This window comes from Betta splendens, chromosome 24, assembly GCF_900634795.4.
Source record: "Betta splendens chromosome 24, fBetSpl5.4, whole genome shotgun sequence".
Taxonomy (NCBI): domain Eukaryota; kingdom Metazoa; phylum Chordata; class Actinopteri; order Anabantiformes; family Osphronemidae; genus Betta; species Betta splendens.
In genome coordinates this window covers 4,193,828-4,219,443 of record NC_040901.2, presented here as the reverse complement: position 1 = coordinate 4,219,443, position 25,616 = coordinate 4,193,828, and the positions used below count along the sequence as shown (strand labels likewise).

General features: G+C 43.1%; 3 protein-coding genes and 1 long non-coding RNA gene across 13 annotated transcripts in view; 2 read left to right on the top strand and 2 right to left on the bottom strand.

The window, feature by feature from the left end:
- Positions 1–552, top strand: part of LOC114849161 (uncharacterized) — a 38,723-nt gene extending 38,171 nt beyond the window's left edge. The window contains exon 8 of one of the 2 annotated variants that reach the window (XR_005897311.2): positions 416–551. The gene's annotated coding sequence lies outside the window, so the exon portion shown is untranslated. Of the gene's footprint in view, positions 1–415 lie in introns of both variants that reach the window. The other variant, XM_055506373.1, reaches the window with a different exon arrangement.
- Positions 1–4,057, bottom strand: part of LOC114849172 (uncharacterized) — an 11,843-nt gene extending 7,786 nt beyond the window's left edge. For both annotated transcript variants that reach the window (XR_008693864.1, XR_003784576.3), the window contains exons 1-2: positions 3,794–4,057; positions 395–575 (exon numbers count right to left, since the gene is read on the bottom strand). This is a non-coding gene — a long non-coding RNA (uncharacterized LOC114849172). The remainder of the gene's footprint in view (positions 1–394; positions 576–3,793) is intronic.
- Positions 3,608–21,583, top strand: fam49a (family with sequence similarity 49 member A). Of its 8 annotated transcripts, none has more exons than XM_029140298.3 (12): positions 3,709–3,795; positions 13,967–14,019; positions 16,848–16,927; positions 18,788–18,909; positions 19,018–19,123; positions 19,295–19,431; positions 19,533–19,610; positions 19,822–19,935; positions 20,026–20,105; positions 20,201–20,327; positions 20,422–20,492; positions 20,632–21,583. In XM_029140298.3, the coding sequence occupies exons 3-12, from the start codon at positions 16,858–16,860 to the stop codon at positions 20,693–20,695; spliced, it is 969 nt and encodes a 322-aa protein (XP_028996131.1). In that variant the 5' UTR covers positions 3,709–3,795; positions 13,967–14,019; positions 16,848–16,857; the 3' UTR covers positions 20,696–21,583. The 8 variants fall into 8 exon arrangements, with proteins under 8 accessions (XP_040925428.1, XP_028996131.1, XP_028996132.1 ...); XM_029140299.3 differs by having other exon boundaries at positions 16,831–16,927; XM_029140297.3 differs by lacking the exon at positions 16,848–16,927 and adding an exon at positions 17,223–17,302 and having other exon boundaries at positions 3,710–3,795.
- Positions 21,081–25,616, bottom strand: fbxo16 (F-box protein 16). Its single transcript, XM_029140295.3, has 9 exons — positions 25,444–25,616; positions 25,046–25,128; positions 24,773–24,808; positions 24,428–24,634; positions 24,187–24,351; positions 23,790–24,034; positions 23,425–23,521; positions 22,859–23,105; positions 21,081–22,769 (listed from the first exon to the last, which is right to left on the bottom strand). Exons 2-9 carry the CDS (start codon positions 25,124–25,126, stop codon positions 22,714–22,716), a joined length of 1,134 nt encoding a protein of 377 aa, XP_028996128.1. The 5' UTR covers positions 25,127–25,128; positions 25,444–25,616; the 3' UTR covers positions 21,081–22,713.

The window sequence follows — 25,616 nt, the reverse complement described above, 5'->3', positions numbered from 1 at the left end:
AAAAAAAAAAAAAAAAAAAAAAAAAAAAAAAAAAAAAAAAAAGAAAAAAAAGAAATGGCCGCTCTTCATTACAGTGGGACCTGTAAAAACCTGACAAGATGTTTCAGAGAACTGTTCGGGAACTAGTTGTACTTTGTCGTCATTATTTAAAGGTTGCACGAGGTTCCTGGAGCTGGTAAATAAGAGAAGCTCATGAGTTTTTGTTAATAATGAAACAGAAGCAGCTACTGAATAACTTTGAATGAGAGAAATAAGAAATGTGGGCAGCTGAAAAACGAGCTTGGGAGAAATAATTCTAAATCTATTTATTAGAAACAAGACTGATTATGAACCATAATTGATATGTTTCTCTCTTGCTGGTACTTTTGTTTTGCGTCTCTTTTGGTTTTTCTACCTTCTCCTCTCATGTTCTCAGCGCCAGCCGTCCCCCTGTGTTGCCGTTGGTATCCGCTGATCCCTCCCTCAGTGTCTCTGGCTCCATCCGACGCTCCGTCCCAGCGTGCGTCGCTCGGTCACTCCCGCCGGCTCCCTGCGGTCCCGCTCGCCTCCGTGATAGTCACGCTCTCGTGCCTCAGCTGATTGCGTAAGAACACTGTGTCAAAGAGCCACTCGAGCAGAGGTGGGGAAACACCAACAGCACTGCCCACAACAATACACTCTGTGTTCGCTTCTGATGACAGTTTCCAGTGCTGATTTAAAATCTGACACATTTCGCAAATGCAAGAACAACTTAGTGTTTTTGCTGTGATACCAGTAACAAATAGACATGCTAAACATAGCAACATTTGCTTAATTTTATGTTTTTATTTTTGAGTCTTGAAAAGTCTTGAAAGTTTCAGGACAATATATTGATTCATAAACATCTTTATTAAACTGTTATACTGTTAAAATATGTATGCACATATGCAATACTATAATAAATAATAAAACTATTTTCAACTTTTTATTATCCCACTTGTTTTCTACAGCATCTGTACGTCTTTTGCTCTAAACAGCAGCGGTGGTGATTGATGTACCCAATCTCAGTTGTGGAATGATGGGGAGAAATAGGCCATAAAACCCCTCCAGTAAAAACAACCATCAGCGTTTTTGAACCACAGTTTATACCCGGGCCTTATGGGATTCAGTCAGGCCTAAAGTATTCAAGTCCATTTAAGCTGAGTCGGTTGTTTTTGTATTAATTACATTCTGTAGCTCACGATCAAACCGATCATAGAGATTAAAACACAGCACGGTTCACCCTGGAGCAACAGGCTCCAGGGTGAACACAGATTTTCTTTATCAGCTTTGCTGTGAACAACAAATGCCGGCCTACCTACCTGCCTGAGTCCTGACCGCCCCCGTTCATGTCTGACACTGATCTGATGACAAACCCCAGAGTGTAGGAGCGGGGCTTGAAAAAGCTGGCAGTTCTGGAGTTTTTCCTTTTTTTAACGATTTCTGCAAATAATGATCTTTTTTTACCTCCATGTCTACTGCTGCTGCTGCTGCTACTCCTGTTTTCTACTATGGCTCTGCATCAGTGTGTCCACTGTGGACCTCTGACTATAGATCAGGGCACAAAAGGAGACACTGAAGCCATCAATAAAGCTGGAATCTGGAGCGAGCCAGCACCTGAACTACGGTTTGATTTCACAGGAAGCTGTGGAGGTAGCAGCTTTTGTATTGATTCAGCGAGCTGCAAAGAAACTGGCGGAAAGGAGGAGAAGCAGACACAGTGAAAAGGCAAAGGGGGTTATGGCCAAGTTAATTTGATCAAAATGCCCAGAAAGATGCAACAAGTCTGGAGTGTCTGGCAGATCTGAGGAAGACTGTTTACTGTTAAAGTGTGTGCGTGAGAGAGGCTGCACAGCACGCTGCCAGAACAGAAGCCGGGGAGAGAGACAACGCCGTGAGGCTCATGCGAGGGTGAGGGTGCGTTTAATTTCAAGACCTCTCAAGCAGCCGTGAGCTCCAGCTTGTTTGAAGCGAGGTCACGGTGGATTCGAAGTGTCGAACAGATGCCGTGAGCCAACTGGACCAAGCAGGGCCGCCCCTGGCGCGGCCCAGAGCTGCAGCTTCACCCAATCCAACTGTGAAACTGCAGAACCCAGCAGCCCACAACAGCCCACAGCAGCCCACAGCGAGGATGGATGTCATTTTGTCACTTTTTCTAGATGTGAAATGTGGAGCTTTAAGCAACAGCAGCGATTTTCATCAAACATGAGTGGTGACATTTAGAGTCCATGCATACTCACATCTGTTCTGGCAGAATTCAAATTCGGACCCGCAACAAATGTTGACATATCACTTAATATTGGCCTTGCCTCTGGTTTTAATCAGACAAGTTGAAATAAATCTGGAATTAAAATGAAATAATGTCCAGAGCCTAGGATGAAGAGAGCACAAATATGGCGCCTGTGTCTTTGAATTATATTTTCACATTACATTTACAGTCTGTTGCTAATGTTATAAGGCGTAAAGGACCTGTAATCCCACACCACAGACAGTGCCTTCTAGAAAAGCTCCACCTCCGCAGTTGCTGTGTAAGGTTCATAAATCATCAAACAAAAGAACTGCAGGACATGGATGAGAAAGCAATTTAGAGAAGCCACAAAGCTATTTTAATAAAAGCACAAACTCTGGATCATCTTTACAACAGAGGCATTGCAATAGTTGCCTCCGTTATTTACTTGTTTTAAATTTTAAATGATCTGCTTTATGATGTTATTACATTTGAAGACTAACATCTAAACCGGGCTGAGCCAGCAGAATGATGCACTACTGCCACCTAGTGGCTGAAGATGTTTTAAATCGACCTCGTAATGTTTCTCCTGATTGAAACGTCGCTTAATTCAGTGATTCAGCTTCACTTATTTATGTACAAAAATATTTTCTATAAGACCTATACTAAAACTGTAGATAATCTTATCATTTACCTATAATACATATATATTTACAGCAAGTGCTGCAGAGAAAACAAATTGATTTTATTGACTTCATTTTAGTCATTTTACCAGGTGAAACTTTAAATTATGATAAAATTCTTTTACAAACTTCATAGAGTTTATTGCAAGTTTTAAACGTTTACACCATCTTTCATGTGAAGAAACATACCACCAGGGGTCACCTTTGGACAACGTTTAACAATTTAATAAGACAGTACAGTATGTTCAGTGTTTTATAGTTACTTGCTGCCTAACTTTAAGGCGGATCAGAGGTCAGAGGCCCTGTAGCATTACAGAATATATGGTTTTGAACATCAGGTAGTTAAATGTCAAAGCATGAAGTAAACAAAATGTTTACTGATATTTATTCAGGGTTTCAAAGATCTTAAAGTTAAGTTTGTGTTACGGAAAGTCTCACCTAGTTTTTATTCATGTTAGGTTACTCACATTATAGCACATCAGTGGATACTCATCTCTAACGAAACTAAACGTTTGTAAATAGCATAGCAACAGCATCCGTGCGTTTCCATCGTAGATGCTACTGTACTTGCAAATTCAATTTGTATACCTAAAATCTCTGCACTGCACTAGCGAGAGAAAATAACCTGCGATCGGCTATTGGATAGGAAAAAAATATCAATAGGCGATTTAATTGGCCTATTTTACGTTTTCCCTGATATTGACCAATTAAAACTATGAGTGGGCGTGGCTTGACGCGGTTGCTTTTTTTTCCTCGTTTACATGGAGGCGTTCGCGCTGAGAGTGTTGTTTTGTGTTCCTGCGGGGCACGGACGGAGCTGCTAGGGCTGGTGAAAGTGCTGCCTTCCGCCTTTTCCTGCTTCAAACTACTGTCAAGAGAGACTTACTGGTGAGTTCGTGGCTTCAACCAACTTTTGTCCGCGTGACTCGGGCGCCGGCTCGCGCTTACTTCGCCCCGGTGTCGCGTATCCAAGTCGACCCCGCGACTGTCAGTCGAGTTCACATGGGAGGAGAGACCCGGGGATGAAGCGCTAACTTGCTAGCTAGTTAGCTTCTCCCGGGCGCTGCGGCGGACGACGCAGTCCTGTTTCATCGCTGTTGACGTTTTCTTACCAATAGTTAAGCTCTGTGCAGCCACCACGACCCTTCTGTTGACGTACTACACTTTTTGAACTTTTGCTTTACGGCATAAGAAGCTAACAGGCGGACTAGCCAGCGAGCTTAGCATGCGAGGGGTAGCCAAAGTCCAGCCTCATTTCGCTTGACTTACGCTAAACAAATGCTGCCGTTAGTGCTTTATTTTTTTAAATTTTCCTAATTATGAATGAAGCAGAAATGCTTTGCGAGCCCCGTTTATTTCAAGTTTATAACAATTTAAGTACTGCGTTCTTCCTCTATCGCTGCTTTTAACTACTTAATCGTTAGGTCCACAATGAAGTGACACCAGTACACTGTGCACAAAGTACACTGTACATGTACCGCACGTGGCACAGTTATTTCCTATTGTTGTGTGTGACTTCCTCAACCTGTTTTACTGGTAGTGGATCATACCTTAGTGAAACCTGTCAGGGTCTAAACTGGTGTAAATGCCAGATGATGGCACCTGTTCGTCTGTCTGCCGTTAGCGTGAGCTGCCAATGACGGACTATTTTTGCCTATGGGAGGTTATTGCTGTAGTAAACGTCACGAGAGGGGGTTATGCACTTGTGGTGAGTATTGATGAAAATGAATCATGGCTACTGTAAGCCACTGTAAACCAACATTTCCACAAATCCGTTGACTTGCCACTTCCAAAATTGAACGATAATATTCTAAACTGTTTTCATATTTAATAATGGCATATCAGGATCACGTGCAGATAAGCCACTTTCTCAAGTTGTGGGAGGAGTGTGCCTAATCGTGGCTCTGAAATGGCGCCCTTTTGTTGGAGAGGACGTACAGCAACAGCTGCACTGCCCAACAACTGTGTGTTTGTGTGCATGTGCACGCAAAGCATACTTGCGTCTGTGTGTTTCTTGCTTCAGCTGGTATGCCAGGCGGTGACTACAGCATTTCAGGAATGCTGGTTGAATTTTCCTACTTGACAATGGCTGCTGTGGGTCAACCTGTTCTTACTTGGAAGACATTGAAATGCTTCGCAGGACCGAGTGTGTGACAGGATTCACTTATGCACAGTGGAGGCGGGTTACGGCCGGCAGGGCTTTATATAGCCCCCCAGAAGATGCCAAGTCATTGCTTGAAGCAGCAACAATTGCCCTGTGCCGTGAAGGACACGTGCATTTATACGGCTGGCGCTGCACATTCTGCATACTCCACCTAAGCACCACCACCCTCCCACATTTTTTACGTGGCTAAATGTTTGTGTTATTTTTGCGATTTGCACATTCTGGGCCTTGTGTTTTTGCAGGCTCTGTTTGGACAACAAATACACCATTCAGATCATTTTTACCCCAAGTGTGAAGCTGTTCTAAAGTTTTCCATGCCCTGCTGGTGTTATGTCATGCAGTAGATAAGAGAACACTTAAAACAGCAGAAGCAGAGTGTGGATGTGGAACGTGCGTACGTACGTGTGTGTGCGTTGGACGTCCGCGTGTGGTACTGTCGTTTGACATCTCGTCGTAGTTCTCTCACCGCTCTGCGTTTCTTACTGTAGCAGAAAAACAGGATATGGCAACTCGCACCCTCTCGAATGGTGACATATTTTCACATTGTGGTTTTTAACCTGTTGTTGCATTACAAGTTGCCCGAGGCAAGCAGAAGGGAAAGCCATTGTCTCACTGTTTTTTTTCCTCCTTCTCCGTTTGTTCTGTTTTAATGCTTCAGAAGAACCTTCAATAGAAAAGAGATAAAAATTACATCACAGTGTTCTAATGTCAATGGCATCTCACTGCTGAATGTGTATGCGTTCTCTTGGATTTTTAGGCTTCAGTAAAGTAATGAGATATGCGCAGTGTGCCGACTCCGCTGCAAGAGAAACTGATGGCTGCATCCATTCAGATATGAATCACAAGTTGCTTTGTGACACTAAATGACAATCTCAGATCTCTTCTGTCTGTAGCAGCAAACCACACGGGGCGTGAGGTCTCATTGTGTGCTCAGGTGGACGAGCTGCCCGAAGCCTCCTTATATTATTATCTTCCTCTTCATGCCAAGAGAAGCTGGCCCGCGTCACTGCAACAGTCTGGCACATTCAGTCACACTTGTTTTTGTGTGCCAAATGTTGGCTAAGTAAAAGGTTCCTCCCTCAGCCTTCCGTCAACAGTGTTAAAAATAACAATGTCACAGTTACATGAAGAGAAAACAAATATAAAACGACCACAGTACTGTTGGTTACTGTACTCAAACACATACAGATGTTAATTATTACATAAAACCATCGTGGCAACTGTTGACCCTGACAAAGAGACTGCCTCCAACTACAGCTAGACTAAACTTAGACATAAATGGAAAGGATTTGAGCACGGTCATAATTTTATTTAATCAGACAGGAACAAAATAACTGGCAGAGAATTCAGTTCCACAGCTTCTGTCTCTTAACGCTTGTCCCTCCTCCTGTTATCAGCGACTAATCATCCACTTTACTGCAGACCACCAGCCACTGCTGACTCAGCCAGTGCTGCCATCTGTGCTGGAACAGAAAACACAACAGACTTCTCATTGGCCGCACAAGCTCAGATGCTCAGCTAACAGATTGTCTGTGCTTGTCTGAGCCGCGGAAAAACTTGTGTGAGCCAGTTTTAGTTATCATGACTAGATCTGTTTAGAACTTGGCATTCTCTGTATTCAACTTTTAACAGTTCTTAGACAGACGGAAAAGGTGAAATGGAATATAAACACACCAGCCAGTTTCTTTAAGGTGGTTGTGTCCTTGTGTTTTATAGAACCTTTTACATTTACACTTTCACATTTGGCATTTTGTGTTGACAGCTGTAGGCTGAAGACACAGAGTAGTAACCTGACTGTAAGGAAGAGGAACTAGATTGCAGACACTGCTGACGCTTAGCCGGCTTGAAGTTAAATTAGTTTTTATTGTCTACACGCAATAGTTAGGTTATGACTTCATGACAGGTGCTATCAGATAACGTGCTTAAGACAATATTAAAATTGTTTTATTTTATGAGAACTACGTAAAGGGACAATAGGAATTAAGGAATAGGAATGTCCTTTTGTGTTTTAAAGAGCCTTCTTAAATATGAATACTCAGTAAAGTAAGACATCTTGTACATGTACATCTGACTGTATGAAGTTTATTCAGCCTGAGGAATAAGCTAATCTACATAGAATAGAGAAAGCTCATTTCATTTGTCTTTGAACAATCAGCAATGTGTAAATACCACGAAATACGAGCTGAAATCCTGAACTTTGTTCTGAAGCTACCGCACATGACACATGACCAATGAATCAGGTCTGTGGCCTTTAGGACTAGTTATCATTCTCAGCAATAAGCGCATCTCAATCGAAGAGCAATATTCATAAATGGAAAGATAAAGATGAACTGCATTTAACTGCGTCAGGATCAGGGTTCACGTCATACGGTCGCGACTGGGACGCCTGTGGTCACCACTGTGTTAGTAGTGACACCTGTGCTTTTCCTACAAGGACAAGTTCTGTGTAGCGAGGAATGTCCGCTCATTAGCATCCATCATTTTAACTCTGATTGTGCAGCCGCTAACACAAAAAAGCTTTTCAGTCTCAAAGTTGGACAAAGTTGGATTATTAAATCTCAGCTGTTGGAGCAGCTTATCTCTTAAAAGCTTAGTGTTTTAACACTTAATCTTATTGCACGTCGTATTCATCGGGGGTAATGTTCCTGGTGAACACGTTTTGAGCATTTAATTGTTCCTTTCCTCATTCCCCTCTTGTTTTCCAGTGACTTGTGCGTCGTCAACTGTTGCTCTGTCGCTCTTAAGGTATCGTGTGGGGAAAAAAACGCTCCAAGTTCCTGTTTTACGCCATGCGCTTGTCCTTTTTTATCTGTCTGTCTGTGAGAATAACTGTGCTGCCTTATGACCCTGCACACTTCCCACTCACGTTTCACTTTTTATACACACATCCTGTTGGTGGAACAACAGTGAGTGTGCTTCAGTTTGTTCTCACTGGCTTCTGTTGGGCTTGGTTTGTAAGCGGTGGTTCTTTTATGGTTATTGTCCACCTCGGCTTTAACTGTAACCTGCTGCTATGTTTTGTTTGTTCTATATTTGCTTGCATTTATATATATAATTTGTCTGCTGTTTCTTGTCTGTCCTTTTTTTTGCTGAGCTTTTGCTTTGGCCTCATTTAAACTCAGTGTTTCACACTGCCTCATGTCTGAGTAACCTGTTGTTTTGGAAACCTGAGTCCTGGTAGTGGTCATTTAAAATGCACACCATATGTCCTATGAGTCTTTGCTTCTTTGCTTTGGCAGTTTATCGATGCACCAAAGCCCAAAGCGTCATACTTACTAGGCCACTGGAAAGTTGGACAGCCTTGGAAAATGTCCTACAGGACAAAGCCCCCTTGAAAGTTTTTTGCTTTGTTCTTTGGCACCTGTTGCACTTGGGTCGTGTTACATGCTGTCATATATATACTATTTTATTTTATTTTTATTTTTTTGATATCGGTTGCCACTAAAGAGCTTAGCCCCTGCACTGTCTGCTGTTCTGCAGCATGTTCACTGGTCTCTGTAGATGCAGGAACAGTTTACTGGTCATAACTGCTTAAAGGTTTGAGAGAGCAGAAATGTTCTAGGACTTAAGAGGACACCCGTTACGCTTATGGTGAGTAGAGTGTCTCAGGGCGTAGAACCTGCGGAAGTGGAACTAGATTGGGCCAAAACAAAAGAATTTGCCAGACTACTGACGTTCTGCTATTGTGGGTGTGTGGGCTAAAGTAGAGGCCTAAACTGACCTTTGATTACTGTATGTTAAGATAGGGGTGCTGTGATTATATACTTGCATTGAGATCCAGTGGAGTTGCATTCCTGCTCCGGTCCAGTCAGGACCACAGTATATAACCATAGAGGCAGGTTTTTATAGTGAGCACCCCTGTGCCTCAGTTTCATTGGCATAGTTTTTACAGGATCATTTCAGGATCACTGATATTATTTAGTGTGTATTAATATAACATAGAATGATTTTCTTTTAGACCAGTTTCTTTAATATTTTATTTAAATAAAACATCTGTAAAGAGCTACTATTGGCTGATATACAGCCAATTGTTGTGTTTTCCAAAATTCAAACCAATAGCTTAAAGCTTAGTAGTTGCTTGACTTTACTGTAAATTCAGGCCCTGCTCAGTCATATAAATGCATCTTATGACCTCAAATGGTGAAACATGAACGTAACGAGCTAAAGTATTTGGTGCCGTTCATATTCTTTGTGTAATCCGGGGCAGTCACGGATCTGTTTGTGTGGCTGGGCTTTGCGGACCAATCGTGTTTTCAGGCTCGTGCGTGGCTCCCGCCGAGGTCCTTTGACAGACCTTCAACCAGCAGAAACGGAGCCCGCCCTGTGACGGGGGCCGCGCTCTGCTTTTCCACGCACATTCTCCAACACGGAGTGAGTCACACACAAACATGGTCCCTTTTGTCTCAGCGGTGCTGTTGACATGCCGGGCTTGGCAGAACAGACGCTGCATTGAGCGAACACGTAGGAGGAATTTCTAGGCCTGGAGTCCCTCGACACGCTGTAATAGCTGCTCGCACCCATAAAGACCAGAGCCCTCCTTTACTCTCATGCTTGTTTGTTCTCTTTCGCTATTCTTTGCCTTGCCTTCTTGCAGCCTCCTGCCTTCATAGAGGACTTTCCCTCTCATTTCTGACTGAAGCCCCTCTGACTTGTTTACTTCACCCACTGACACCCCTCTCTTCAGCTCTCGGAGCACTGTGACTGCTTGTTCGTGTCTCCCTTTCTCCGCACAAGAAGCCAGATGTGCAGGAAGGAATAGTGGGAAGTTTGTAATGAACAAGTGTAAAATTAGGCAGCTGTTCAGCTGGCTGAACCAGAAGGAACAGAGCCGAGCTCTGCTGCTGAGGCGGAGACCCTGTCGCTGACTGGAGTGCGTGTCCTGTGCTGCTGTTTGAAGTGGGGTGAATGAAGGGAGCATAAAGAGTGCCAGTGATACAGTGGAGGGAGGCATGTCTGCTGTGGTGATGCTGCTGGGCAGGTCTCCCGCCCTCTTCTCTGCCTCCCAACAGTAGCCTCCACTCCTGGACCTGTGTCCATATTAGGATAAAAGGCAGCCAGCCTCCCTGAAGCTGGGCTTGGCCCCTCTAACGTGCCCTGCTGTCACATTTGCTTCGGCAAAGGGAGCCTGAGGGAGACGCAGCGCCCCTCACCCAATTTGAAGGCCTATTTTTCCAGCCAGTCAAAACAACAGAGGGATTTTAAAAATGTATCGAAAGTGGAGGGCTGCCTATAAGCGACAGGCTGGTTTGTTTTACACACCATTAAGAACATTTTATTCATTTATTAGAAATTAAAACGTGAAATGAAATGAACATGAGTGAAATGTTTAAGTTTTTCATTATGACTATGACATATGAAAAAACCTGTCATTTGTCCAAACTTGGCAATGTGCTACTGTACTTGATTTCTACCTAATAGTTCAAGATAAAAACCACAAAAATGCTTGGTTTTACATGTGGCATTTTGAGTTGACAGCTGTAGGCTGAAGACAGAGTAGTAACCTGACTGTGAGGAAGAGGAAATAGATTCCAGACACCGCTGACGCTTAGCCGGCTTCAAGTAAAATTAGTTTTTATTGTCTACACGCAATAGTTAGGTTATGACTTTATGACAGATGCTACTCGATAATGTGTTTAATATTCAATTTTTTTATTTCATCAGAGAACCTCTTAAAGGGACACTATGCATTGGATTTGGTTCACTCCAGTGACTGAGTGATGTAAGTGAACACAAAGTGAATGTCACCTGTCCTTTATACCACAACATCATTAGCAAGTCTTTGTTCCTTCTCACTCCCTCTTAAGTCTCCATGCCCAGAGCTCATTGGGCTGTTGTGGGGCCATGATTACTCATCAGCTGTTGCCATGCAGAAAAGAAGGCCGTCTAGAGTTGAGGCACGCACACACACACACACACACACACACACACACACACACACACACACACACACACACACACTTCCAGCTCACTGAACATCTACTGAGGGTTAACCCTTGTTCGAACTCTTAGAGGGCATCTGGAGAAGACGGCACACGCTGAGCCAGATGTGTTTGTTTTTGTTGTCACGGCTCTTTTGTCCCTGCCTCACTCCACCCATGCCTTTCATATCACAGGCTTTTGCCAAGAGACCCATTCAGGCCACATGTGCACATTTCCTACGCGGCTAGACGTGGTCTATCCTGGCTCTCGTGCTGTGTTCTTTACTCACACAGCAGAAGACTCCCCTTGCGTGACTGTGTCAGAAATGTGCTTTTCCAGTTGTGAAGATGATGCTCATTCATGTAAATAATTGATTACGGGTTCAATTCTGGATCAACAGCTGTCACGCTATCCAGACTTGTGTGTCTGCTGTCGGCCTCCTGTCCACAGTTTTGGAGAGTGAATTTATTTGTGCTTTGCTATAAAGCCTTGGTACACAAGTTAAGCTAACATTTTTAGTTACAAATGTGTTGAGTACACATTAACGGACCCGTGGAAAACCGACTTGAGCTGAGTATGCACAGATTGTGTGGTTCTGTGGCTAACTTAAGTATGGTACATTAATGATCTGTCACTTAATTAAATCCCTTAACAGGCAGCCATGATAATCAGACACAGCGATTCAGGTGACAAGTGTTAGTAAGAAAAAAGTCAACAAAACTGTTGAAAGACAAATTTGCATTAGATTAGAATGTGTGTTTATGATTCATAGAGGACTCTGTGGTTTCAGCTAATGTTGGTCTTGTCAACACTCCTGACATGTCAGGTATGATATGAGGGACTTGTCAATGTTTGCTCTTGTGCTCCTTTAAGCCCAGAGAACTGTGGGATTTGGACATTTGCTTTCACTGGGCCCTGCCACAGTCAGTGTGTTACTGTGTCACAATCAGCACTGCATCCCATAGACTCATACCTGCTCCATGTGGATCATATCTGAAAACAATAACTACTTTATGCATGCGCAGGTTCTTTTCTGAAGGGTTTATTTTTCAGTGAATTCCCTCTTTTGATATACGCTTATCATCATCATCATCATCATCATCATCATGCCCCCAACACCCCCCACCCCTTTTCTTATAGCCTGTCACTCTTTTTTTTTACCTATTAGCCAGACTTTCAGCTGTAAGTGACAAACGCCTTCCCTTTTTGCAAACCACTTTATAACAATGTGCATGTGTCATATTTGCATTTCCCGTTTTTACAGACGCTTCTGTCACCTTAGATACGGATAGCTCTTCATATCTTGATGGAGGGGCAATTACACACAAATAAAACAATCAAACAAGTAGAGAGAATAATAACTGACAATTTATTATTCCCCGAAGGAACCGTTTGTTGACAGGCAGCATACAGTGAGGCTTCAGGGGTCAGTGTCTTGTCCAAGATCGTAAACCTGGACCAATTCCACCATTCCTAAATGTGCTTGGGTTCATAAGCTGCTTTTATTATTATTATTATTATTATTAATGCTTGTTATTCCCATTCAGCCACTGGAAAATTCCATTCCTGTTCTTGATTGATGTTTCCTGAAAAACACGTTTGTTTTTTTGGAGTCTGAGTGCATCTCGCTCCTCGCTGTATGGCTCCACCACCTGCTGGGATGATAGACACATTTCCTGTCACTTGATTGCCTTGTTGAATCTTGTGCTAGTTTGCTAAATGGAATAACTTACTTACTTTATGATGAAATGTTGAATGATTTAGCTGTCTGGCAGTACTGCTTTTTAATCTGGACCATTGTCTGCTTTTTTTTTGTTTTTTTGTAAATGGACTCATTCTGATTTAACTTAATTTTGTTCAAATGATTGTTTGGTGACATCGGTCAAAATCTATCTCTGTTTGACAGAAAGAGGAAGCAGATAAGTGTGTATGTGTCTGTGTGTGAGAAAGAGAGAGAAAAAGCCGTGAGGGAAGAAACGGGAAGGAGAGAATGAAAGTATGTGGATAAAGAAGTGGAAGCATCCAAAGTTACAGAAGTTGGATGTATAATGAGTGAAGTGGGTGTAATGGTGAAGTGTCTGCTCTCATCAACATTCAGTCTGTGCTGTTCACATGGCGGTTTGGCCGATGTACGTGTCCAGAAGGAACATGGAACACAAGCACGTGTTCCTGTGTACACCTAGCATGACGAGAGGTGAAGTCTACTTCTGCCACATGCTTCTAGAAAAGCAACTAGTGGCCCTTCTGGGTCCATTCATCAATCAGTCTGTTTATTGCCTCCAAAGTGGGGAACAACTCGCATACATGAGGACTGTCCCTATGATATAAATAGTGCTCTAGATGCCTCAGTATAATTGTTTGTATGTGGGAGAATTCTGTATGACTCTAAGGTGATAAATCATGGTTCCTGGTGTGTGTACATTGATTTTAAATTGACAACTGATGATGGTACATCAGAACTCGTTGGCTGACTGTATGATGGACCTTTTGAGTAATTCAGCCATGGCAGAGAGGATACACAGGGACCTTGGGGATTTGTGTGTAATTTAATATAGTATAGTTATAGGTGTAAAATAGCCATTAAAAATGCCCCCCGCTCCATCCTGCAGGGCTTTACAATACAGTGCATCCCAGTGACCGCCATCAGCCACATCTTATCACTGGATATTTAATACTCCAGTGAACATGAAGCAGACGCAGGCTTAATCAGTTTTACTCTGGATTCTAACCTACAACGGTGTTGGTTTCACTGAATTATTCAGTGGTGTGTTTTGTAATGGGAGCAAGGTTGTACTTGTTTATGTGTCGGGAGAAAAGAAGTGGATAATGTGGAACGTTGATACTGTACCAGTCACTGACAGAAGTGTGTTCCGCATTTTTTAAAATACACTGTGCATGTGATTGTTTTCAGACCTAAATCATTTTTCTCCTCAGTCAATACAAGTGAATAAATGACTTTTCTCCTGCCCATTTCAGGGACAAGGGGAAAAGCGGATGCTATAACTATCTGAGGTCCTCCAACATAGAAGGTAAATGATTCACGGTACACACTCATGCTCTTAAACATGTCTACACTAGTCTGAAGCATTTTTAAGACCAAGTCTAAGCGTTCACTGAGGCTGAGAGTACAGCATGAGTTAGTCAGCACTTTTGACAACACTAATTCAACAGTAATTGCTATTAAACCCAAGGCATTCTGAACATGGGAGTTTAAAGATGTGTATATACTCAAAGTTCAGTTGGAAACCACCATGTGGGATATGGCCAGGACGAAGGCTTCTGTCTGATAGTAAAATTAATTTGAATAATTGTGTACTTTACATGTCATGGAGCTATCGGCTTGCTGAATCAACGGTTCATGCAAATCTAGCTCTCCTAATCAATCCAATCCTTTCTGCTTGACGAGAAAGCTTTGGAGCATTATCCCAGAGTTCAAATGATTTAGTTTGTTCCTGAGTGGCAGCTTCTCCAGTCTGGAGAGGTTTGCTTTAATTACAAAGCTTTGGTTAGCGTCGGTTTCTGAAGCTAAGGGACTATTTAAATAGAGGATAAATGGAAGCGAGGGGTTAAAGGAAAACTTTTTCAATAGGGGTTGACCAAAACGATGTCGGGTAATAGACATGAATAGACTGAAAAGAATGAAGGGACACTCAACGTTGGTCCATAATTTCTATGCAAAGAAGTTATCATTTATTCCTCCCATAAGACGCCTCAGCAGATGGTTTGCCATGGGCTCAAAAACTACAACTAGTGGTTCCTGGTTTCCTCTGTCATGCTGAGAGGGCGGGGCCAGAATGAAAGGGGGTGGAGTCAGCGTGCTGGAACGAGACTGCTCTGTCCGCCATAGTTTTTCTTCGCATACGCGTACAGCACTAATATTGCCTGTTGGAGAGTAATGTAACTCGTAAATCACTTGTTGGCGCTGTACTCTGGCTCATACAACTAATCACGAATATTTGACAGCACTAGACTGTGCTGTAAAACTTTCTGTGTTCTAAGTAATCTGCAGCAGGACCTTCGGTCATCGAATATAGCCCATAGCAAACAATCCGTCAGGGTGTGTTGGAGGAATGAATGATAAATCTAGAAATAATGGAAGAATCGGATCAACCCCCATTGAAAATCGGTGACGTTTTCTTTTAAAAACCTTTGGAAGGAATTGAAAGTTTCATTTAGTTTGATTGTGGGGGATTTTTTAAAAATTCCTCATTTTATTTCTTATTTTACGGTAAAAAATGGACAAACATACATACAAGGGAAGTTGAAAGCTGAAGTTTCCATTACATTCAGCAGATGTATAACTAAGGGCTTGTAAGAGGAACCAAGCGGACAAGGAGATTCCCTGCTTCCTGATTCCTTCCCTGTTTGGTGTGATACTAAACCTTTGCATCCAAAAGCATCTTAAAATGTGCTTCATTATCATAATTTACCTTCATTATCATTCATTTATCATAAAATACACACTAAACTGCAAGTTACCTGAGATTTCAGAGACATTAGACATTGGTTTGTTTGAATAGTTTGGAAGGATCACGCTGTGTGGAAAACAATCCTCATGCTAAATCACAGGTGGAGGCGTACAGTACTTCAGGTAGAATCCACTCACCGTGGCTGTGTTTTAGGAAGTGATATTTGACACCGAATACTATGGCCCTGTCTGATCTGAATTGCACCTTTTGTACATGAACAGCCGCCTTGCAGCATACCAGCATGCAAGGCGGCTGTGCAGAGTGACCTCATTTGTACACGCTCCCCAATGTTGACTAACTAGTTGGCCCGCTGGCTGTTTGAACGTGCACACAAACAAGTACAAAATACTTCTACTCGTCCGTGTCGTACTATCTATAATACATAAACATGTCACGGATGAAAGGCTGGTTAAACTGAAACACCAGTGAACAGCAAGAATCCTCCTAGCCGTTGGTCTGATGTGGCCTGGGAAAACAACCTCTTAAACTTGTCCAACAGAACTGGGTGTCAAAGTATCTGAACCAGTACCTGAGGGTTAGCCAGTGTCTGGCTTCAGATCAAGGCGACTGTTGGGGAAGTTGCTGTAGCTGCAGGCCATGGTTTGCATAAGGGGAAACTTGGCTGCCGAGCACCCGTTAAAGGCTGACTGGGTTCACGTGAAACTAGGCCAGCACTGCCCTCTTCAGGTACAGCTCTGTATTCAAGCAACATAGACTTGTATCCATTATAACGTAGGTTTAAAGTTCTTTTCAGATTCCACCCCCCGATGGCTCCCTTACAGTTGCGTGCATTCATAATTTGTGCGAGTTGGTGAATAAATAGCCTGATGGGAAATGGTTGTCGGTTTGCTGGAGGCCGTGCAGAGAGATGCAGTGTGATGATCATGTGCGTGCTGCAGCACAGTGTCTCTTTTATGGTCACTGCGTGTGTGTGTGTGTGTCTCTCTCTCTCCAGATAAAACTTTGTCATCGTGATAAACTATACTACTACTTTCACATCCACCATGAGTGTGAGGTCGGGTTAGGTTTCTGTTGTTTAACCCAGCTGAGCACTATTCTCAGTTCTCCTGTAATGTACCTCCCCGCTTTACTGTAATTACAGCCTCCTATTACGCCACTGTACATTTAAGCCTCCTGTGATTGCAGACTGTGTGACCACCCTCCATGGCTGAGGAGGGAGGAAATTGCTACTTACCTAAAGTGCTGCCCTTTGCCTCCATTAGAACCGTTCACAGGACATACACTTTAAATTGCATCCAGAGTCGAGCCACATTTAGAAAGACCTCCCTCAAAAGCGTGTTCCACATGCTGCACACATGTTCCACTACACATTTAATGCATTCTGTGCTGACTTGTTTGTCTTGTTAACAGTGTATTCTGACCACCAGGTTTGCTGGAATGGGTAACCTGCTCAAAGTCCTAACAAGGGAAATAGAGAACTATCCACACTTTTTCCTGGACTTTGAAAGTAAGTCTGTCAGGGAGAGGAGTGGAGGAGAAAAGGTCGGGTGGGGAAGGAGGGAAGGAGGGAGGGTGAAGGTGTGACTGCCTCAGCTGTTTCCTCTCTGCCAGCAGGTGTCCGACTCCAGCGACACAGCTGTGGAGGAGACGTGCTTCTGCTTTGCTTTTCCCTTCTCTCTCTTCCGCTCAGTCGTGACCTGATCTCACCTCTCTGCTTGGATCACCTTTTCGAAGACTTCCTAACATTACGTCTACTTTTCTTTCCTTTGTCTTTCTGTCTTCTCTCTCTCTCTCTCTTGCAGAAACCAAATGGGGAATCTTTTAAAAGTGCTCACTTGCACCGAGCTTGAACAGGGGCCAAACTTTTTCCTTGACTTTGAAAGTGAGCTCAGCTTTTGTCTGTCGTGCTGCTAGAAAAACCCTCTGCTCTTCATCACTAATTAACTTTTCCCTTTACCCCCTTCGGCTGCTCCAGCGGGTCAGGGGTCTGCCTGTTCTGCTGTTGACTTGTCAACCGTCCCACCAATTCAAAATCATGATTAATTTTAGTATGGTTTAAAAAATATATATTGTCTTCGGTGACAAGTTAAAGAAGAATGGAGTTGACCCTTGACCTTTGGTGACTGCTTTTGTCTGCATGCTTGCCCTTCTATGTATAAGATGAGACATTTAACACAGATATGTGGCTTAAGGTAATTATTTCTCATGTGAAAAGTATGTTTTGCCTCTTTTTCTGCATAATCATGTTATCTCTGGTAGATGTGAATGCTGTTAATATAGAAATCACATTTCATCACTTTACCACCACAGTAAAACATTAAGTTGACAGCCTTTAGCTGAGAGCAAATGAATCTGCTTTGGCCTTTTTTTAACCCTCTTGTAGAATATCTCAAAACACCTCCACAGCGGCATTCAGCCGCTCTGTGTGGCCAACCTCAGGCTTTGTTTATTCAGCAAAGAGGAAATGATGGGAGTGGAAGGGTTTGAAATGCAAAACAGACGCCAGACATGGGCTTTCCATGTCAGTGATGGTGTATATTTAGAGCTTTGACTTTTACTATTTATTTTACCTTTTTTTTATATAATATATTTTGGGGCTCCCACATTATTCAAAAGCTCTCTGGTTGAAACCGGTTGTTGGTTGTGCTGGAGATACCATGGTTCCTGCAGAAGAATACAAATACTTGCTATCTACATTAGTGCATATTCTTGTGTGAATAATAATAATAAATGTGAAACGAGTCCGTTGCAGGCTTGACAGAGCACAATAGAGGCCTGTATTGCCATGCTCCCCTGCCTGTGCAAGAGTTTACTGCAGCATGTTTTGGATTAGACTGCAAACACACTTCTAGTGTTTTCATGCAGCAGAACATTTGCACCTGCACAACAGTGTACCTCTGTAGTAGTTCTTTTACAGTCAGCCTTTAAATGTTGTTGCCTAAAACACACAGTGAATGATTATTTCTTTGGGTCTTTGCTACTTCTTAATGACTAAGAGCAGGAAGCTGTAAATGCATGTAGCTTCTGGCCTTCAGTTGTTAGACATGTCTGGAAGTCTTCAACATTGATGTTGATTTTCAAATTGAAGCTATCAATGTGGTCCCTCAATGCAGCAAATGTTGGTGGCTGACTGTCCCTGTCTGTTACGTACACATACTGTATGTGCCAAAAGCTGAAATGTGTTCAGCTCTTTTTCACATCAAAAATTATTTCCTCTTCAAGTCATCAAATGTATATAAAGTAAATGGTCTACATTGAAATATGTTATAATTACAAGGAGGTTCATTCTTGATGTGAAAAGGCATGAATGAATTGCTTTGACATGTTTGTTCAATGGATTTCTAACTGTTGCCCTTGTGTTTGCCAGATGCTCAGCCAACAGAACAGGAACGAGAGGTTTGGAACCAGGTGAACTCGGTCCTGCAGGACTCTGAGAACATCCTCTCTGGCCTGCAGGCGTATAAAGGCGCTGGCCAGGAGATCAGAGACGTACGCAGTTGAACACATTCTTAAAGCTCTAATCCAGCAGAACAGACTGCTAATCAACCCCGCGCTGTAGAAAATACTAATTGTGGCGCTTCTGCTGTTTTTGTGCAGGCAATTCAAAACCCTAGTGACCTCATGCTGCAGGAGCGAGCCTGGAATTCAGTCTGCCCTCTGGTCATCAAACTCAAGAAGTTTTACAGTTTCTCTCTTCGACTAGGTGTGTTCAGGGTTCGCTCTTTGTTGTCTGGGTAAATGTTGAGCAGCGCTTGGATCAGACAGAAGCATCACGATGAGGGCCCTGCATGGCAGCCTTCTCTGTTTGTGTTGTAAAGAAAAGGCCGGCTCCAACACAGCACTTGACATCTTGTCTGTGTGTGTTTGTCTGCAGAGGAGGCTCTGAGGAGTTTGTTGGAGTCCCTGACATGTCCACCTCTGACGCCCACTCAGCATCTGGAGCGAGAGCAAGCGCTGGCCAAGCAGTTTGCAGAGATCCTCCACTTCACGCTGCGCTTTGATGAGCTCAAGGTGTGTTGTCAGCGCCGAGGTCAACAGTCTGTGGTCTTCCTTTGCTGTAGTATATTGGGTCTGATTATTTAAGTGTTCTGTTCTTCTTCTGTTTGTTTTAGATGAGAATTCCCGCCATTCAGAATGACTTCAGTTACTATAGAAGAACAATCAGTCGGAACCGGATTAACAATATGAATGTGAGTTGTGCACAAATAGATATTTATTTATGACTTTGCAGAAAAATGGAACATCTGCTGTACTGTCCCCAGCTAAAAGAGAAAACAAAATCTATTTTAAATAGATTTCCAATTTTTAGGATGCACCACAAAATGCTGTCTGTAGAAAACACGGCCTCCTCCTCCTGCACAAACACTTGCAGTTCATCTGTGTTTGTGTGTGCACCCACAGCTGGACATAGAGAGTGAAGTCAACAACGAGATGGCAAACAGGATGTCTCTGTTCTACGCCGAGGCCACGCCGATGCTGAAAACACTCAGCACTGCAACCACACACTTCACAGAGGTGAGTAATCTCTGGCCGTGATCCTGCTGCTCATATTCACCTTTTATGAATAAATGCTGAATCATCTAGTTTCTCATTATGGTTCTATAGAACAATACTCTTCCACTGGAGAACACAACAGACTGTCTCAGCACCATGGCCAGTGTTTGTAAAGTCATGCTGGAGACACCGTGAGTACACACACACCATTGTCAAGTTGAAGCCTTAAATTTCAAGTCAAGATGTTGATTTTGTAAATTGCCTCTGCCTCATCTCCCGTGTTTAGAGAATATTCGAGTCGTTTCAGCAGTGAGGACACACTTTTGTTTTGCATGAGGGTCATGGTCGGCGTCATCATCCTTTACGATCACGTCCACCCCAACGGCGCCTTCAACAGGTCCTCAAAGATAGATGTAAGACGCACACACTCGCATGCATCACACGTTGCCCTTGTTTCACATACAACTGCTGGACTTCTGTGCTCATATTTCGTTTGTCTCTTTTCAGATGAAAGGCTGCATCAAGGTCCTGAAGGACCAGCCGGCAGACAACGTAGAAGGTCTGCTCAACGCCCTTAAGTAGGTTAAAGTCACTCACTCCTCAGTTTTACAGCATATAGAAGTCCAAAAGACACCTTTATACTGACCTCACACTTCACAATTCTTCCCTAATAATAAAAGCTGCACTAACACATCTGTCACTTCTGTTTGACCTCAGATTCACCACAAAACACCTGAACGACGAGTCTACTCCGAAGAACATCCGGGCGATGCTCCAGTAGTACCTTTTAAACTATAAATAAAGATGAAGAGGCTCAATGCTCGGACCTCAAATAAGATGTATATGTTTACATTATTTAAAATGGCTTAGTGTTAATACTTGTGTGTATTTGCATAGTCATTCCCTCCAAGTTTTTGATATCTGTAGAACTTGTACTTAGCAAAAACAAAAAAAACTGTAAAGACTCACATGAATTGCCTCTGCTGTTCTCAGCTGTCAAAGCACAAACGGATGCCCATCGGCCTTATACTATAACTGAGCTCTGCAAACGGCACCTAGAAATAAGGCTGCATGAAATACCCTTTAACAGACTGTTCAATCTTTTATTTGACAATGCAGTCAGTTTGGAGTTTGTTTTTTCTGACAGGTTCTTATATCGTAGTTCATTTTTCTTTTATTTTTATCGACCTGTATTAAAACAAGTGACATATCATTCTGTGTTTTCACTTGATCTACAAATGAAATGTTGACAGGATTTGAACTCAGTTGATATCTAATGGACGTTTATGTTGAAGTGAAGAGCAAAATATTGAAAGCAGCTAATGGATGGGTATTTTTAAGTATTTTTTTTAAATTGTTGGCTGTGTCTACTTCAAACTATCCTAATAAATCCACTGTGAATATGAACTTAATTTGAACCTCCAGTAGAGTCCTGTATGTCAACATTTGCTATAACTTAAAAGTTTTTTTTTCTGGTTAAAAAAGCATGAATGAATAACAAACATCCCATCAACCAACTGTTTATTTAATTTAATTTAATCTGAAGGATGTTTGAATTTTTTGAGGTTTTACATGATTGTTTGTTTTATTTGTAGCTTTTGTATTCCAATCAGAAGTGCATTTCCTTAATGCATCATTTGAAATAAATGCTATATACTTTGCAATCAACTTTCTTCTCTCCAAAAAATTATATATTCTATTCACATAAATTGGATCAGAATTATTTTTGAGACACCCATGGTTTTATTAAGACCAGGTTACCTTCATAACTGAAGAGTAATTACAAACCCCTTTAAACTGGACTTTGGCCATGATGAGCGGGTAGAGGCTCTGAGCTCAATGAACACAGCGCACGTTCCTGCTAAACTCAGCAGCTCGTTTGGACAATCTCACCTGTGACGGCTGTGCACTGTTTTAAATTGAGTTGTGTTTACTGCAATCATCAGACGAGTCATTAGGGAGTGTGTATTATAGGCAAGTGTGTATTTACAGATGATGCCACATATAAGGACATAATTGACTTTTTCAGACAAAACCACCCGACATGTAATTGAACATGTGTTAGATGTGATGGATTGTTGTGTCCGTTCTAGTCCGTAAGCCATATGTGACTGACCCACGTTCACTCCTGCCTTTGGATTAATATGTCAAACTTGTTTATGTTTCCTCTTGTTTTTAGTAATATAAATGAAAGCGTGTGTGAGCCAAACTTTGGATGTGTTTTTTTATGCAATGAGTGAAAGCTGTAGATGGATGTGACCTAAAACCTGGTGTATGATACTGATCCGAGTGAGAACAATCTAATCTTCTGTCATGATTGATGATTGACATATACAAAGCTTCCCTCTCTGCCCAAGATATGCTACTGTGTGTTGGATGCAACATGTTCTGAGTCAAAATCAAATGTTTTTGTCTTATACTGAGTATTAATGTTAAATAGTTTTGGAGTTCACTGGCTTTGTACTGCAAACTGAGTGGGACGAGTGGATTTGATAATAAAGGTGGTACATTTCGTATACATAACTGCCTCCTTTGGAGTTCTTTTCTCAACATGGTGTAGTTTATTACTAGTTCCCTGCTTGTAATAATTTTAGCTGTAAAGAATTAGTAGATGGTTGCTATTTATTTGACAGCCTTTATTCTCTAGTAACTTTGCAGATACTTACAAAATGTAACACCTGCTGCTCTTTAGTCTGACTGTAAAATGAGTGTTGTTACAGCGCTTGTGCACTTTGACCACAGCTGATCCCTGCTGAGTCATACTGCTTCTTCGCGAGGAGGCCGATGGTGCCCCGTTCTTCATCGCGTGTGTGAAGCGGACACGGTCCAGGGCTGAACCTCAAACAGTGGCACGCCTTGAGATTGGTATTAAAAAAACATGATAATGAAAATGAAAATCTGTCCGTTAATGTGACCGCAAAGCGGAGGAGCGGGGATTTCCTACTTGGTGGGCTTCGATGTGAGCGCCGGGACGCCCTGAGCGCCTCCACGCTCAGACGAGGCACCGCCGACCTCACGGGCGCGGGTCGAACCCCAGCGTTCCACTCAACCTGCAGCAACAGGCTCCTGGCGGTCTCCTTGGTGACGGGGGGGTCCTGGCTGCGACGCGCCCAGTGGGGTCGGGTTTGGGTGTCGGAGTGAGGGTCAAAAGGAGGAGGATGCTGGGTTTTGGAGTTGGAGCTGAGGAACATCTAAAGGAAGAGAAAGAAGCACCATGCATTTAAAAGCATGAAGATTAATGTCCTCTATCTAACCCTCTCCTCCTCCCCCCTCAAACACCATTATCATCAGCATAATTCCCCCCTCCCACCCCCCACACACGCACACCCACCACCAGGCAGCTCATCATTAACATGCATTCCTGTGTAAACGCTGCTCCATAATGCATGATGCCTGCTGGTTGTGCCCGGCCTCCAGAGAAAACCCTGCATTTATCGTCTCCCTTTGATTCAGACAAGGAGGCCAGAGTCACGGCGAGGTTATGCGGCTGATGAATGGAGCCTGATTTACCAGCGATTTGGCCTTGCGTAGTTTGTAATGAGCCTCCGAGAGCGATTTCTGGCGCCTGCCGTCTGGCGAAGGTGTGAGACCGTGGCAGATGGCGGCTCTGCAGAGAGATTGTCAGCGAGCAGGTGAAACAGCGGGGTCAAAACGGCCGCAGGTGGAACAACGGAGTGGGGCTGCGTAATGTGGATTTGGGCTGATCAGGCTCATATTTCATGGTAGGTGAAGATCAGATCAACGCTAATTAATCCTTTGCCTATTAGTATTAAAAAAATAAAAATACTTTTTAACAGGTTTCAGAGTTAGAATGTGCTTCATGTAATATCATATGATGTTTTTAATGAGGTTCCTCATGTTCCTTGCACTCTCACCCCTTCAGATTGGGCTCCGTGGGGTCCAGGTTGTCCAAGTAGTTGAAGCGCAGCGTATCTTTGGGATTTCTGTCGTTAACCTTCCACGGCGGTGGTGTATTTGGCTGCTTATCATTTTTGGATCCTGCCTTTGAGGTGGATGCCGGACGATCCTTGATGATGGAGGACGTTGCTGATGTATCGTCCTGTCCGCTGCTGGTGAGTGTTCCATTAGGAACTACAGACTGATGATGGGATGAAGCCGTCTAGATGGGGGCAATAGATGTTTAAGAGCATGTCAATGCAGTCACACTCTATGCAATTATTGCAATTAATGCAATTAATGCAATTATGCAATTAATTATGCAAAATTATAAAACAGGACGATCTGGGAGCAGAGTCGTCTCCACCTCCTGACCTGTGACGAGCTGAGCTGCACCTCCTGGACGTTTTGGATGTAATGTCTCTTCCACACCCCCCGTTCATATGGCGTGGGAGAAAAGCCGATGCTCCATCCAAGCCTCAGACATTTCGGCATCCACAGCCGGTCCAGCTCCACAATGCCCCTCCAGCGCCAGCTCACCTGCTCGGGTGGGGAAAACGTAGTTTGGAACATTAAAACCTGCAGCTGATGGAAGGTGTGACGTCATCCCTCGCACCTGTGCACATCGACAGAGGCTGCGCGGGTCCAGGAAGGAGAAGAGGTAGAGGCTGAGGGCTCTGGGCAGGAGGCAGGTGAAGTCGGCCGCCTGCAGGGGGAGCCGTCGGCCCAAAGACCGGCTCAGGAAACGGAGCTGCTCCAGCGAACAGCTCAGCACCAAGTCCTGCAGCACGGCCTTCCTCTGGCGGTCAGACCACCTGTCAAACTGACGAGGACGTGAATGGATGAATGGATGAAGCGGAATTCCATTCGCTGGACAAAGCAGGGACCCCCGTGGAGAACAGCACGGTCCCAAACAGCACGCGGTGCAGTAAAGATCTAGTGTTGCTGACTGTCCGCTTACCCACTTTGCCAGAAGACTTCGCCTCTCTTCAAAAACCTGAGTAAAATAATAAGAATAACAATGTAACACAGTAACTGGCCATGAATTTATAATTCTTATTGTTCTCTAAAGCTGGTGTCTCATCTGAACTGATACAACTTTCACTATATTTTCCACCTGTTTACAGTGTGAAATAAGAACTGTATGTGGGCATTAATATTAATAACGGGCACTATTATTAATAACATGTGCATTAGTATCAACATGTTCACGATGCTGCGGTTGCAGTGTAACCTTGCTGTTGATCACTTGGTGGTTCAGAGGAGTCCAGGTGCTCAGTGTCGTCTTCTTCGTGACACAGTTTGCAGATGACATGTCTGCATAAACCAATAAAAAACAGGAAGGAAAACTTTAATCATATTTAATATTAACATTTTGTTTATTGTGATATATTTTCGGGTCTTATATGCAACTTTCTTCCACCTCTAAAACCTGCTAAGACACAAAATGCCAATATACAAAGTATGTTGATGTGATGTGATATCACATCATCAACTCTTGCTTTTTGGCTTTTGCTTATTACCAGTCCCCGTTTTAGGTTCAATTAAGGAAAGCACACAAATAGAAGTGTGTGAGCGCGAGCCGGACACTGATGATGTCTCTACACCACGTCCCTCTGCTGTTTAACTCACCACACGTTCCCCTTGGCTGACAAAAAAGAAATAAATCCACCCGCTAAACGCACTCTCTGTCCATGTGCACACTTCTAATGGCCTTTGTGGTCAAATTCCCACCTCTTCTTCTCCTCAGTCTACCTTTCTGTGCACAGTTTACCGGTTACCATAGTAACACTAAGTGCATTGTC